This window comes from Anas acuta, chromosome 5, assembly GCF_963932015.1.
Source record: "Anas acuta chromosome 5, bAnaAcu1.1, whole genome shotgun sequence".
Lineage (NCBI taxonomy): Eukaryota > Metazoa > Chordata > Aves > Anseriformes > Anatidae > Anas > Anas acuta.
Window position 1 is genome coordinate 30,693,717 of NC_088983.1, and position 16,220 is coordinate 30,709,936.

At 44.0% G+C, this 16,220-nt stretch overlaps 1 protein-coding gene across 2 annotated transcripts in view; it reads right to left on the bottom strand.

Moving 5' to 3' along the window:
• Positions 1–999: 999 nt before the first annotated feature.
• EPS8L2 (EPS8 signaling adaptor L2) overlaps positions 1,000–16,220 on the bottom strand; it is a 61,225-nt gene continuing 46,004 nt past the window's right edge. For both annotated transcript variants that reach the window (XM_068683615.1, XM_068683614.1), the window contains 10 exons: positions 15,116–15,190; positions 13,937–14,085; positions 13,613–13,739; positions 13,119–13,234; positions 10,047–10,158; positions 8,926–9,033; positions 7,420–7,561; positions 4,697–4,880; positions 3,689–3,821; positions 1,000–3,372 (listed from right to left, as the gene is read on the bottom strand). In XM_068683615.1, the coding sequence (XP_068539716.1) occupies positions 3,301–3,372; positions 3,689–3,821; positions 4,697–4,880; positions 7,420–7,561; positions 8,926–9,033; positions 10,047–10,158; positions 13,119–13,234; positions 13,613–13,739; positions 13,937–14,085; positions 15,116–15,190 (1,218 nt within the window). In that variant the 3' untranslated portion in view covers positions 1,000–3,300. The remainder of the gene's footprint in view (positions 3,373–3,688; positions 3,822–4,696; positions 4,881–7,419; positions 7,562–8,925; positions 9,034–10,046; positions 10,159–13,118; positions 13,235–13,612; positions 13,740–13,936; positions 14,086–15,115; positions 15,191–16,220) is intronic.

The window sequence follows — 16,220 nt, forward strand, 5'->3', positions numbered from 1 at the left end:
GCGCCTGGGGACATGGTTTAGTGGGTGACATTGGTAGTAGGGTGATGCTTGGACCAGATGATCTTGAAGGACTTTTCCAGCCTTAATGATTCTATGACTCTCCTCAGGCACCTGCAGCTCTTCATGTGCCTCAGCTCCATTCAAGCTCTGGAGAAGGTGATCCTCTGTGCCAGCCATTTAAAAGCCCTGTTAGCACAGTTGCGCTTCAGAAATAGGGAATGGGACTTGGCTGCAGTTGTTGCAGAAGCTGCCACTTGGCCTTCAGACAGAGACAATTTGGATCGTGGTGTTCCCTTCATTTTGTCTTGCATTGTTTCAGTTGTGGAAGCTGTGACAGTAATTTCCCTTTCTGATATACAGGCACATGCTTTTCTAGAAACCTCACACGCTTTGTGCAACCCGGAGAGAGGACAATGGAAAGAAGCATTAGTTTTAAGTCTGCTTTGAATTCTATGACTGTAAGAAACATATTCTCATTGTCTCCAGGGTCCTTGCCAAGACTTGCAAACCTTGAAGGTCTCTGCTGTATATCCCTTTCCTTCTCTTTGTTCCTGGCCCTCCATTAGCTGTCATTGACCACAGTTGGGCATTTTTATCTTGTCAGTGCAAAATGTGGTCTTGGACACTACCTGTTTGTGTGAGTACTGTTATTCTGCCTCAGTTGCTTGTTCCAGAGGTAACAGATTTTTGTTACTCAGCATGCCAAGAAAGGGGATGTTTTGGATTCAGCTGGTAACTTTCCCACTGTTTGATTGTTACCATATGTGGAATTTTTACCTAGCGCTATTTTTAGACGATTTAGAATGATTATCAAGGCCATAACATCCTTTCTTTGAATGGCAGTTCCCAAGAAAGGAAAGGAAATGTGCTGGTTCAGATATTCTGCTGTGTATCTGAGCAGACTCACAGCAACAAGTCATTAATAAAAGCCAACCCTTAACAACAGTTTTCAGTCCTGTTGCTTTCTTTTATATCCAAAAGAAAGAGACAGAGATGGAGTTATAAGTATAACTTAACTATTTTAATAAATCTTATATAGTGCATGGTTATATCATTTTATCCTTCGTTCAATTACATTAATGTACAGTGCATTATAGCATTATCTGCAGGCAGTACAAATATAACAGATGCACAGCTCAGTCATGTGGAAATTTTTAAAGTGACCTGCTATAAGGTTTACTGACACTCTTATTTTACAAAATGCTCCCCTGGCTCTTAGTTTCACGGAACTGTTGTGTACAATTCTATTAAAATCCCAAGTAACTATTATTCCATGTGATTCTATGTTTAACCTCATAGACAAAAACAAGAAAGGTATCATATTCCCAAGCTCACCATTTGTTTTTATTTTCATTTTAGAAACGATTCAGCTTCCTGTGCTTATAACACCAATAGTTTGCCAGTATTCACACCTGCTTCCCATCTCCACCCAAATCCGGAGCCAGGGCTTCTCAGGAGAATTGTCCTCATCATCCCTCCCTGACCAGGTGAGTGCCCTTTGCAAATTCCAGCCACTGTGGCAAGCCAGCAGCATTGTGACTGAATACATGATCCTCCTCTTCAAGCTACCTGCCTGCACCCTAATTCTGCTGGTGCTAACAATTAGCTATTTAACTATTAAGGAAAATATATCATCCATTGGAAACGTGGTTGGAAGAACTAAGCCAAAATTGAGAGATGCATCAGTATGCTCAGAGTTAGACCCCTGTCCCCCCGCTGCTGCTTTGCATCTGCACAGCTTTTTTTCATTGAATGTGCAAACACAGGCCCAAATTATACAAAGACTTAGGTACGTGCCTAGCCTTTTGAGGGGTTCTCTGTGAAGGAGGTGGGGACCTTTCACAGCACATAAAGGAAAGCACGCATGTAAGGTGTGTAAGTCTTTGTGGAATCTGGGCCTGAATCCCCATTCAGCCAAAGTAAACATGTGAATGAGAGAAAGGCGAAGTCTTCCCAGTCTGTGGGCACTTCCTGTAGATGTGTTTGCTTTAGTGTATTCTTACGAAGTTTGTAAGTAAAACGCAGACCTAAACACTGTGTGCCAAACGTGCTGTGGACAGGAAATCTATTATATGCTTGCTTGAGTTTTTAAAACTTTGAGTAAAATATTGATGCACAATCACTTGATTATATCTCTACAGACAGGAATATTTTTCCTCATCCCTATTTATAGATTGTAAGAGTAAGGGGATATTTCACTAGAAAGATATATACATATGCACATAACATTATTAAGAAAAATAGGAATTGAAGAACAGCAGCATTTACTAAATCAGATGACTTTTTTGCATTTTTTTTTTTCCTTGTGGCTATTTATTTTATATTAAAACAGCCGTTCCAATTGTGTTTTGTTTTCTTATTTAGGAAGCATCTCAGATTATTCAATGAAAATGCGAAGGTGAGGCAGAGTGTTGAACATCCAGAAAATGGCTTTGGGTGTGGCTAGGTGGGGAGCAAATGGTGGGGGCTTTTCTTCTTATCTGAGGCCTGGCTTTGGCAATTCTGCAGCTTTCGGATACAGGCTTCGTGCCAAGGTGAAGGGCTGCGCAGCTGCCCTGAGCCCCAGCCTCTGCGTAAGCAGGGATGATCAGGCTGAGCTCACCTATTTGCAGATTAAAATCACTTCAGTTGTCACTCAGATCCTGCTCTTTATTACGCAATGAAAGCTTATTTCCACTGTTCAAAGGCAGCACTAACTGGTACGTGTATTTAAAGAAGCAGCCCAGTCTTATGTAATGTGTGTTGCAATTCCAGAGGGCAGAGGGGGGCAGGAAGGGCACTGAACTGCCACTGAGCCTTTACTAGTGGGCTGCAGGGGATATCTGCCACCAAGAAGGAAACAAAAGGTAGGGAAAAGACATATTTCCATAGCCCAGACTCTAAACATTCAGGCTGGCTTGTTCTGTGCAGCGTGCCATGTCCTCCATCCCCGAGCCGTGCTGGCGAGGGGACCAGAAGCATGTACAGCCGTATGTTAAAAGCTCTGTGGGGTCCAGCCATTGTCCTACATTCAGACCCGTGTCAGTTCTGATCCACTCTGATCACATGCACATACAATTTCAGTATAAAATATATAGATATATATAAAAAAAACTTCATGCAATATTAAAACACCTTTCCCAATGGGACATGGTCTTAATGTCTATCCTTATCAACAGTGTTCAAGGAATTGTCACTTTGATGGCAATTACACTGCTAAGTGTGGAGCACTGCTCTCTCTTGTCTGGACTGGGGATCATTGCTTTTGTTCCCTTTTTCTGCACTACTATGACTAATAGCTGAAAAAAAAGCAGATAGATTTTAATTAGCAGAATCAATCCTCTCCTGGCGACGCTTCATAATTTCTTGGAGCTCTGTCTCCCCTCTGTTTTTCTAGAATGGAAACAAAACAGCAAGTTTGAATTTCGACTTCAAGCTGTGGTTAAATTATAATATTTAACTAATTCCATAAGAGTAGAATGAATATCAAAGGCAACAGTAAAAAGGCAGTCTTTAGTGGAGACAGGGTGATCCGCCTTACAGATTTGAGGCCGTTTTGCTTAAGAGAATTCTCAGTATTTTTAGGGTTGGGTTCATTTTTATTATTATTATTTTTAATTGTGTTTCTTAAAATGCATGTTTAAAGCACCATCTGACACTGCTGGTACAGGCATCCATTTGGGTGGGAGTTATCCAGAAAGCTACTTACCTCCAGTTGGTTTTTCTCCACTGTGATTTTACTGTACACTCTGTTTCCCTCATCGCCACACACTTTCTTCAGCTCCTCTCTGTTCAGGGAGAAAAGTTGAGCTCCAGTAAGGATGCCAAGGTGTTCCACTGTCCTGGGGAGACACAAAACGAGGAGATAGTTGTGTTACACATGGACTCTTGCCAAAGGTGAGGATTCAGAGATAACAGGGCTGGGAGCAGATGAAGTACAGCCCCTGCACCAGGACCTTTTCACATGCAAAGCCCTGGCAATGTGGCAGCTGTTGGGTAATGCGAGCTCTTGGAGGGGTTGACAGCAGGCTGGGAGGAGTGGGTGACACCAGTGTCACCCCAGCACCCAGTGTGTGTCCAGCCCCGTGGGTACTGCAGTGGTTTCATGCCGGTCACATCACATTTGGGGAGTGATCCTCCAGCTTCTCGTAGCACACCGCACAGAGCGTGAGTTGTAACTTGGGACCCTCACCCACATGCAGCATTTTGGTCCATGTGGCTGGGGCGATTTGCTAGCCCTAGCCGAGGATTTGTCTCTTCCTCAAACATACTTAAGGACAGTTTCTCCAGAGGTAGGCAGTCATGTGGAATTTGCAATTCAGAGCCTTTCAGGTTGTGGGGTTAGTTAGTGAGTTAATTATTTTTCCTCTAAGTTCAGTACTTTGAACTGGCTAAGTGGGGCCAGATGAGCAGCAGTGGAGGATGTTGTACAGCATCTGCCTCTCAGTTGTGTGGATGAGCAAGGCCCTTCCTTTATTTGCAGCTACTTGTGAGATCTTGCTGTACCATAAGGCACTGTATTTGATAGTATAGAGGAACAAAATGCGTTTGATTTGTGCTGAATGTACTGGTTATATAGCCTACGTTTAATATGAGTGAAATCTAGTTTGCAACACAGTCTCTGAAAGTAAATCCAGCTGAAATGTTGCAAGCTGCCTACCCAACTTCTTTTTCAATGAAGGACCAGCATTTTATATGGCAGCGATGCAGATCTTACCCTTTGCTGAATGACTTTGCCTCCAGCCAAGCTTTGACTTCTTCAGCGCTGGATTCGAAGGTGAGGGGCACAAAAGATTCCTGAGGTTTTTCCACTTTGAAATTTCTGTGGGGAGGCTGAATTTTACTGTTTGTAATCTTCCTTATCAATTCGTCATTCACTTCGTCCATATGATGCAGAAGTTCTGTGGAAACAAGGCAAACCTTTTAGAGCACAAGGTTAAGAGTGGGAGTGAAACCAAGTCTTCAGTCATGAGTCCAGTTAAATTAATGTTTGCAGTGAAATTGTAACAAGCATCAGAATGTGGCTCAGCAGTATTATTATTTTTTTAAACACACCAAAGGAAAATGCTTACTTTTGTGTTTTAGTTCTAAAGTACAAGATCAAGTACTTAATTAGAGCAATAGGTTTGCTCCAATTTAACATTTTTGATCTTCAAACTTCAATCAAGAACAGATGGGATACCACCAAGGTTTTGGAGACTGGCAGACTGATGAAGCAGGATTTGCTTGCCTTTCCTCCCAAGCTTTTCAACTTCATTTGGATTTTGAAACCTTGCTTTTCTCTCTGGGAGAAACCTATATTTCTACAGTTTTTCTCCAGAATGATGGAGAGGAGAAATCACAAAAACAACAGCCAGATGCTCATCATCCGCACAGCAGCCACTGAATCTAAAAAGCTGCTTAAGAGTTTCATACAGTTTAACTGTCCCCCAGGATTTTGGCCTCAGATTTTGACATCACTGCTTCAGCAATGTCCATTGGACTAGTCAGAGAGTCTTGGATCAACTGCTAGTGTTCCTAGGAAAAATGAAATTTCCAGCCCTGATGATGCCCGGTATTAATAGAGCTGCGTAATTGCTAGAGAAAAGTGCATGGTGCCAGCTGGCAAACTGACCTGTCTCATTTAAAGCAAATCTCCAAATCTTGCTTAACTGAGCAGAGATTAGTCTGGTGTGAAAGAGGAGAGCTCACATCTATACAGGCACTTGCTTTTAGCCAGCAGGAGCTAGGCTACCCATTGAAAATTATTGTTCAAAAGCACTTATTGGGGGAAAAGTGTATTATATTGGGTAAGATAATAGGATAAGGTTTTAATAAGGACATGCTCATTTTGCATGGCTAGTATCTATAGCAGGTGCTTGTAAGGACCCATATTTTGACCTATTTTATATAAATAAATATATATATTCCAATTGATCTCTTGTTTCTTGTGTTTCTAACCTATCCTGTTCATCACACCTCATTCAAAGTACATAATCCCCCCCCCCCACACACACACACCACCTAGCAGAAGTTTACTCAGTGGTGTAAAACACCTGATCTGGTGGGGCTGCCAAGTGGTGACAAGGGACTGACTCCCTGGTGTCTTGCTCTGCTGTTGAGTTTTTGCTTTAGATCAACATCTTCCTGTTTTTGAGTTACTTAGTTCCCTTCAGACTATTGAAACAAGGAAACTGCCCTGCAAACTTTGCAGCAGAGCGGGGTGGGGGGAGAAACAGACCACATGAGACAGCAGCAGTCAGGGAGGTCTGACTATATGTACTTGAGAACAGGTTCTCATTTTTCTATGCCTCTGTGTTGCCATTTATTTTCCTTCCTATTGTCTCTTTGCTGTTACCCAATGTGGAAGGCCAAGCCTGGGATCACCAGAGTCTTGGTTTTGAGCTGTAGTCCTGCTCCCTCCACTTTTCAGTCCTCACTGCTACTTCTAATAAGTAATTCTCCGACCCAAATCCTCAGCCCTCCAGCTTTTGCTGTGCAGCTAAATAGAAGTGGCAGGAAGCTTGAACTGGCAGTACGCTCATAAAACTCCGGTGACGCATCATCCAGTATCACTTTTTCCTTAAAACTCTTTAGGACTGTGAGGAGAATAACTTGGTGTTATGAATAGATAGGTGTCTGTGATGCTGGTGTTGTGGGGCCTTCCCTTGTCCCAAAAGGGCTTCTGCTTTCAGGAGTCTGCAGAAGGTGAAAGAGGATGAACCCTGGCTGTGGCCCCCAGCAGCCGGTTTGCTACAAGCACGTGAAGGCGGTGAGGTGAGCAGGGCTCCTGGTATTTCTCACGTTCTGTGATCCTCTATGGCTTGTGCAAGGTGTGGGAGGGATGTGGGTCTGGTATTGACAGATCCGGTGGCTGGGATTTCTCTGAAACTTTGTGAAGGAACAGGCCAGGTGGGCACTGCGTGTGCGACAAGAGGAAGGGAAGCAAGAGAAAGGGCTTGGCCTGAATCGTATGGTCACTTAGACACATTAAATCATGCTGGGGGTGAAAGGAATCTCTCTCCTTGGGAGGAAGGGGAAGGTTAAGCTGATATTAAATCACCTTTTTGCCTGCCTTTTCTCAGGCTGCCTGGGAGCCCATGGCATGAGTCACTGAGCTCCTCAGGACTGCTCTGCTGGCTGCTGCACTATTGGAATTTCCCCTCTACATCACTGCCGGTCCCCTGCCTATCACTAAAAGGTGCAGCCACTCCTCACACAAAGCCGTGTGCCAGGGGCCATGTGTTTGGGTAGGTCACTGCCTACATGCACACAGCAACCAAAAATAGCAAAATAGCAAATAGCATTACTGCAAAAGTCAAGAGAGAAAGAAAACAGGACAGAGAGCATGCAAAAGCACATGTTCACAGGAACTTTTCAATTAAGTCCTGAAACACAAAGCCGCAGTGCCAAGCTCTTGGGCTGCCTGAGCCTGCTGTGAGCGCAGCGTGGGACACATACGTTCTTTGGCGTCCTGGGGAGAGTTGCGTGATAACATTTCACTTCCCCATTTATCCCCAGCATAGCTGGCCGGTAGCTTGTGAGTTGGGCTGGATGGTCCATAGCCTCTGGGGTTCAGGTCTGCTTTGTACCTCTGGTTAGCCTAGATGATAAGAAAGAAAAGCAAGGTGTAAGATTTTCTTTGCTTTTTTTTTTTTTTTTTTTTTTTTTTTTAATTATTATTATTATTTATTTTATTAACTTTTTGCCTCCCCCAGATGGTAACAAGGAGAGGGACAAATTGCTGTGTCCTCCCTGTGGCGATCTGGGACCCCTCAGCTGAGCCTCATGTGAACTCAGGAGGTGCTTGCTGTGTGGATCAAGTTTGACTCTGGGCTCTCATGGGAATTAACACAAACCAAAGCAAAGGCTGAATACAGCATGAAGGCATTTATACCCCTATGAAGCATGTCATGCTCGCCACCTGGAGAGGTCTGGTTCTTAGAAAGATTCTAATACAAAAAGAAAACAAGCAGAAATCCCATTTGGAACTATATATCCCATCGGGAACTGGATGTTGAGTGTGACTATTTCTAAGTGCCTGGAGCAGTCTGGAAAGAGGTTTCTGGTATTTTCGTGATTAAACTAGCAAGGCTTTTGTCCAGGGGCCTACTGGGGCACTTTATGCCTTGCCCAAACTGAGAAATACCAAAGCGGGTAAGCAATTCCATGCTTCCTTAGGGCATTTGGAGCTCTCCACCTCCACATTTTTGCAATACAAAGTGCTTGAGAACTATATTCACTTAATACTCAGATGGTATTTCCATCTACCTCCACTCCAGCAGCTTGGTCCTGCTGCCAAATTGAACTGGATGAGAGAACTGTCAGTTTTTGATATAATCCCCAGTAAAAAAACTCCAGTATTTTGGTGGCAAAATTTGCTTTCATGGCTGCATTAGCTCTTTCATCCTGTTCACAGCACAGCCCTGAAACCAGCAGTTTCGCAACAGAAAGTGATAAACCTGAGGTTGAGAAGTGCGTGGGTTTGGGGGGAAGGCACTGGCAGAAGGTGGAACTATTTCAAGCCACCATAGCCAGCAGATGTTTGGGGACACCTCAGTGTCACCTTTTCTGTGTTTGGGATGACAACACGTGGTGCTAGGCTTGGGGTGGGTGTCCCTTTGAGTGAGGGTCTTGCTTCACAGCAGGCTGCTGCTGTCCCACGCCCCTGCTTACCAGGTGCCACTGGCAGCAGGTAGTGTGCTTGGCATCTTGGAGCAGGAGAAAAGCACAAGGCTGCTGCATGGCAGGAGGAATAGGCTTTTTTTGGGGGTAGAGGGGGAATAAATGGTGGGAAAATGTGGGAGTTTTATCGTAGGAGACTCAGGACCCCGGCTCATCTACTTGTGAAGGTTCACGCTGTCCCACACGTAGTATCCTAAGAAATCCAGGGAGGTCTAATTACAAGGTTATGGTCTGATTATACCCTGCACCTGGCTATGGGATAAATATCACCTGAGTAGAGACCTGTTCGAGCTCTTCCAGTTTCACCTCATCCAGGATGTTATAAGGGACGTAACCAGCCTGCCCGCTCCGGTTGAGCAACTTCCACCACTGCTTATTTTCTTCCAATACCTGAGACAGAAAAATATACAATTTTGGTACTGAAAACATCACATTTCTGGAATATATAAATGGTACACAGTGAAAAGAAACCAGGCAGTAATGTGAAGTTGCCAGAATAACATCACTGGGGCCAGGAGCTGGCAAGCAGATCTGTTGCACTTATTGGCAATTCAGGAGTGAAGCCTTTCCTGCAAAGCATCTGAACTTACCCTAATGGTGAGAGGAGAGCACCTCCGGGGTGATTAAGAACTCATAGCTCCTACTTAATTTGTTTGTTTATCCATCTTTTTTTTTTTTTCTTTAATTTTCTTTTCCAGTGACTGATTTTGCATTCTCTTTTTGAATTAAAATAAAGCTAAAAGCAAGTCCTGCCACAGATGCAAGAGGGTTATCGTATGACTTGATCATGTGTCATGTCATAACCATGATGTGGCAAGGAGACCACTCACTGTTGAGATATCTCCTATTGCACCTGTTTCCCTGCTCCTTTCAGCAGGCTTGTTTTTAAACAGAAATTTATTTATTTATTTATAAAGAATTACTTTGCAGTAAGTAATCTCCCTGGAATGAGTGAGCTTTGCTGGTAGCTACAGTTTGAACATTTTGAAGTCTTCGCCTCAAATCTGAGGTCCATTACAGTTAGTGCATAGACCAAGTTGTGTCCTACCTTCTCCAGTGGTGCAGCAAGAGAGAAGTTATGAGAAAGGATTATTTTGTAGAAAAGAATTCCCGTTTTTGGGGACAGGAAGGGGAGATGATAATGAGCATAGGCCTGGTAAGTGCATGAGCAGTGCACTACAATGACTCATTTTCTTTCCTCCTCCAAACTTAAGATGCTACTGACATGTTTCAGCTGAGCAAAGGACACAAAGCATAGTGAGCTCTAGATTTGAACAAAGCTTTGTTGCTGCTCAGAAAATATCAAGCAAAAATGAGCTGGCACTTGGCAGTACCTTGAGATCTCTCTGCTGTTCCTAGAAAGGGAAGAAGGGGCCACCTCTTTCCTGAGCACATTCGCTTACCTCCAGGACTTCATCCCTAAGCACTGAGAGTTCATTGGCATTTCGCGCAGTGAAATCATAGCGGATTTTGGCATATCTCTTCGGCAGGGCCATTCCCTGTGCCTCAAAATTCCTGCAAGAGGAAAAAAAAGGACTGATAATGGAGGCCAATTGAACAACTAAGGCATTATAGAGCCACTGGCAAAAAGCAGGTGGTGATGGCTGTGTGACATTGGTGTCATTGGTGACGCTGAGGCTGGTGCTTTCAGGTGGGGGGAAAAGGCTTCTTCCCCTGTCAATTGCTTTTCTGCTGCAGGAAGGACTGAGGAGACTGACAAAGCACAAAGAAAATGCTCTCATTCTACCCCTTGTGAAAAATGTTTGTGAAACAGTCGTATCCTGATAAGTGGAAACGACTGTCTTGTGTGCCAGGGCAGTGGAGAAGCAAGCACCAAAGCTGGGAGAAGGGTGTCAAACATGAGCACAGGTTGAACTGACTGGAAATCTGTGGGCTTTTTCATCAAGCAGTGCTGAGCTACTGAAACAGAATTCCACAGGTTCACAGGAAAAGCGAGTTTGAATCTAATATACACTCGATGTGGGGAGGAATGTGTTCAAGTGTTTTGCTTGGAAATTTTTGACACAAGAATTAATGGCTTTCAGTGTTCAACCAGCTTTTCGTTTGGAGAGAGAGATGAAATAAATATGTTAGATTGTCAAACGTGGAGATCTGAAATACAAGATTTTGTTTGGTCCAAACTGAAATGTTTGGGGTTTTACGTTTTGTTTTGTTTTGTTTTGCCTGGCTTAGGAAAAATTTGCATACCTCATCTTTTTCTTCTCCAGCTAGGATGGGAGCTACTATTATTTTTTAGTTCCAAAAACATTTGCAGTATGGAAAAACCATCTTGCCTAGTTGCATAAGTGTATGCAGGAACTATTTTAGTGCACCTTCTATGGATCTTTCTGCTTATGACTTGCAACCAGCTGCACAATGCAGAAGAGTCCCAGGTGCCCGTATCCAGAATGAGCATGCCAACAGAATGTGAGATTCTCCTCCAGTGGAGCTACAGCAGTTTATATCAAGGTCAGTGTAACTCAGTGAAGGCAGTGCTTCCAGCACCACTAGCAGCTATGTTTTTTTAGTGTTATGTTTTTCTGTTCCTGAGTTCTTGGTTTTGGTCAGTGATTTGTGGATCTTGGTTTGGTGTAGGATCTGTGGAAACTCTGTTGTTTGCAGACTACCCCTGAGGCATCTGTAAAACCTGACTTGGAAAAGCAAGTCCATTATGTTTAGTTTTAGTTCGTTTTGCAGTCTTCTGGTAGAAGAAGGTAGCTTTTGGTGGCCTGAAAATGTTGAAACCATTGGCTCAGTGGTTTAATAACACGCATTGTCTTTAGTTCACTTCATTTGGGACAGCACTCAGTCTACTCACAGCCACGTGCACTACAGATGTTTGGAGCAGACCTTCAGACAGAGTGAATCCACCTGTCAAGAAGGGGAGTGGTGGCAGTGCCTGAAGGCAGGGAGGGGGGCAAAAAGCCTGAGTTATGTAGAAATTACTTCTTTTGTAGCATTCCAGAAGGTAAATGAGTCATGAGAAAAGGGGGACAGTTGGAGGAGTACGAGGATAATGTGCATTCTGCGTGCACCTAGGTTTTACATGAGAGACATTTGCTGGCTATTGTAATATTGCTTGGGGCTTTCGTGATGCTTCTCTGCAGCTCGAAGCCCTGGTTTAGCTAATAATACTGCTGCATGGGTACTTTTGCTAATATAGGGTCTCTCGGTTAGAAAAGTAGTTCAAACTACCCAGAAGACGGTGTGAATACAGCAGGAAGTGTGGCTGTCCCAGGACTGTGATCTTGGCAAACAACTGGGCAGACTTGGTTGAAGTCCGCTCTGGGCTGAAGAGGCATGGAAGCACATTCTCAGTTTTAGCATCTGCCTCAGTGCCATTAGCTTTGCTGTTTTTTCTTAAATGTAACACAAGGGAAAGTTGCTGTTGTTAGTCTGAAAGGTGGGTAAAAAGGTCAAACACCTGTCCCAGGAGGAAGGACATCCTCCTATTCTTCCATGAGCTCATGCTGCAGTTAGGCTGGGTGGTGTCTCAGGGTCACCTTGGTAAAATGGCACGCTGCTAATTCGTATTTCAGAACTCAATACTACTATTTATCATTTCCCTCTGCTGAGACTAACAGATGAAAATATTTCTTATGCAAATATCTACCAGTCACTTAAGATGGGTTTAAATTTCTCATGTAAACTAATTTCTTATTTTTCATAACATCACCAAGAAAAATGAAATTGGAGAAGAGAATTTGTTTCTGTAATTCTGTCTCCACTCAGCACACTGTATCTCTACCGTTTTATGTCCCACCAGGAACTTTGTTGGGGAAAATGGGAAGAATAAGTTGTTTTGCTGATACAACTAGATTTGAGGATTTTGCTGTGAATTTGAGCTTTTTGTAATAGCAGTAGAGCTCATAAATCTTTTGGATTAAAATATGAAAACATGAAACAAACAGTCTGTCTTGCAGCTGTTTTCCAGTCTAGTGCTGGCTCTGGAAAAGTCCATGGTTAACTGCTTTGCTGTGTCTGGACATCAAGTCTTTAAAATTTCATGGATCATTAGTGTAGTCTGGGCCTGTTCTTGGGCAGAGGGTAAGGCAGTTCAGAACTTCATGTCAAATCGCTGCAATGTGGAGTGGCAGAGAATTCATTTGTCCTTTTGGAAGAGTTTGAAACTCAGAGGTCTTAGGAAAAATCCAAAGGCACATGCTCTTTAATTTCACTTTGGTGGGCTGATGTTCTGAAACAATAAACTGGTAGACTAATGAAGTCAGCCAATATTTTTGCCTCTTATGGTGGAAAACACATGTAACCCATTTCCTTGTAGACCTGCTGATGATTAAAAGCAGACAGCTTGTCTGATCTTGGAGTTCTCTTGATCTTGTTAACAAGTCTGAATTAATAATGGCAGAGAGTGATCTGCCAGGATGCCAAATCATCCTGGTATCACGATGTGGTGCAGTGGGTGTTATGAGGTTACCGAGGGGAGCCGAGGCACCATTTTGGTGCTGGTACATTACCTATTTACATGCTGAGTTACGTTCTGCTTAAAGGCATCCACAGCTTGTGTCTGATCGGCTGTCTGGCCGCGTTTGAGTGAGGAATTACGGTAAGGATATCCGTTGGCTGATGATAGCTGGAAAGGTAAACGTGGTGTCAGTGCTACCAGGAAAGGGGAAAGCTGCATCAAAGAGAAAGGAAGGTGATGAATCTGGCCTTATTTTCTTTCTGTATTTTACTGGAGTGACCAGATCCAACCGAATTTTGAGGTGACTATTTGTTACACGCCATGGCAAACTCCATGGTCGCACAGAGAAGTCAGACCAGAATTGGAGGAAGCTGCCAGAAGTGCCTGACAGCTTTGCTCTCCCTGCAGTGCTGCTGGGTTCCCCTGGTGCCAGCTCCAGAGGCCAGAGAAAATAGCTGCAGGCTGGGCAGATCCCTCTCACTCTAAAAAGGGGAGAGGAGAGGGAGGGTGAAAGGAAGAAAGGATGGTTAGGAGCATGAGACTAACCTCTTCTTGCAAGTGTCCGATGTCTATTTCCCAGGGAGCTCCGCGGAAGATTTCTATGGGTGGTTCCCAGCCATTGCGGAATTTGGGGATGTAGGTGGGAATGTTTGCTTCTCGGGGCCATTCAGCTCTAGGACATGAAACAGGGAACATGGGGAATATGTGGTGAGGCTCACAAGGAGCGTTTGTTGGAAAGCATCCAGTACTGCTTGTCAGGGAGAGGCAGGGACATCAGAGCATCCCTCTGACATGATCATAAAATCAAGCATCCCCTTTGCCTTTCTTAAGAACTTGGGGAGCCTGGTGAGACAGCAGCTCTGTCCTCACCTGGATTTGGTCCATGTCTCTCCCAGCGAGTCCCAGAGGCTTATCTCTCTTGGTGTCAGGTGTCCTCTGAGGAAATCTGTGGCATCTTTAGACAGAAGCGGGCTGAGGACAGACCTGGCAAGCTCAGGGCCAGCACAGCTATTGACGATCTAGATTACAGACAAACACGAGAGATATTGCAGGGAAAGTTCCAAATATCATAGCAGCACACATACAAGAAGAGAAATCTAAGACAAAAATCAGTCACTCTGATCATTTGGAGTCCCTGTCCATGCCCACACCAAAGGAAGCCAATATACCCTCCATGGCAAGTACCTCTAAAACCAGACTAATTCATATCAGACTTGCACTTCCAAAGCTCTCCTCTGTGCCTTCATATGTAAGGGTGAGGTTTCACGACACAGATGAACTAAATTAATGGTTTGCTGCTACCTAAAAGGAATGCTGTATTCCCTCAGTATCCCCTTTCTATCCTTGCACTGTACTGTATTTGATTAGCAGATTAATTAAAAACAAACAACAAACAAATAAAAACAGACAAATAAGGCAAATAATTCTTGGCTAAGTTCTCTATGGAATAAAATGAAAGCCAGAGGGCAACCCTTCATGCCAAGGGATGGCCTGACTCCTGTTGGCAGCAGCTAATTTTTGGATCAGTTTAGTTGTCTCAAGAAACATCAGACTAAATCTTTGCATAACACAGGAATTTTTCTACTGGAGTCAAAGCAGGGTTTAATCTAAAAATTAGCCATTGTTGGAGACAGGATCACAAACTGCCACATTAAAAAATGGAAAATTGCTTGGTATTTCTGTGTCACTTCTGGCTTCTTTTTCAAGCTGGGATTCCTGAATCTTCCCTTCAGTGCAAATACTGAGACATGTTTACCTGAAGGCAGATTCCCAAGAAGAAGCAGAATTTGGCTTGCACTGCTCACAGTAATTCTTTATTAATGTGGTGGAAAGATTTGTATTTGCTAGGGTTTATGTGTTTAATTCAAGCTGGGTATTAGATCAGAGACCAGAAACACTGATGTTGTTGCTTCTGGACTTTACTGAGACAGCTTTGGGCAGTTCTGAGCAGCCTGCTGGCTCTTCTGCATAATTTAGCTGCCCGTAAGTGCAAAAGCAGCATTAGAAATAAAAAGTGAATTCACAGCAAAACCCGTGAATTAGGCTTACCAGTTCCAGTGGCCCAAATAGGAAATGCACCAACTCTGAAGCGCTTGGGTTCTGGATGTGCTTTCTCAGTTTGGCCTAAAAAGATAAAGGAAAATCCAGTTTAATCCTAACCTGGTTTTGGCTCCTCTTCTGTGACATTGAGGGATTGCTGCTGACTGATATTTGGTAGAGTTAATAATACAGCCTGAAAATAAAGGGAACTTTTAACAGTGTTCTTGAAATCAGGAAAGAAAACTAAGTGATCATTCAGTTTTTGATCATTTCAATTTTGTGTTCACTTCTAACAGCCTTTACTTTCAGATGGGATGGAGTACCTACTCTATTAAAAGTCAGTCCCTTTGAAGCTATTTTGAGCAGAAACAGAAAACCTTGGTTTACTTTGAAAAACCTTAGGGAGGAAGGGCCAGGCCTGTTGCTTCTGACTCTTGCAAAGCTGAAAGTGCCATTAGTTGCTGGGAACGAATACAACAGAGCGAGTGTTTTCCCGTCTTCAGCAAGGTCTTGCCTGCAGCACCTGGAGTTGCCCTGACCCCTGGGACGTATGGTGTTTGGAGGAGTTGCTGCTGGAATGGAGGAACAAATGCTTTGGGTTACCTGGCTGTAGGAACTGAGCTGTGGTGTGAAACTGCTTCAAATTGTGCTTCCTTTCTACTGTATCTTGTGTCCTGTGCTATTGGCATTGCTGCAATGGAAAACAGCCCTCTTCCCCTGCCGAAATGTGAGGCCTGGTCATTTCAAATGCTGGTGATTAAACATTAATGCAGAGCGGAAAGTGTGAAATAATTGATGGCAACGAGGTGCCTAAAGGAAGCGGCACTTTGCAAGGATGCAGGCACGGGGCAGGTGACAGCACAGGGCAGATACACTGCTGCTCCACTGCTATTTCCTCCCTCTCCTTCTTACATTCCCCGGCCTCTCGCCTCCTCTTTGCAGGTTTGTGGACCAAGGCAGGATTGCAGGGAGAGCCAGAGCACGTGGCTGAATTTCCTGTGTGTTAGCTCCCATGCTGCTCTCGGAGGAGCAGCTGCAATGCTGAGCTTGGCGGGGCTGCGCATCAGTGGGACACCAACCCCGGCGTGTCATGCCTAAGGGTTTGGCTGACCAC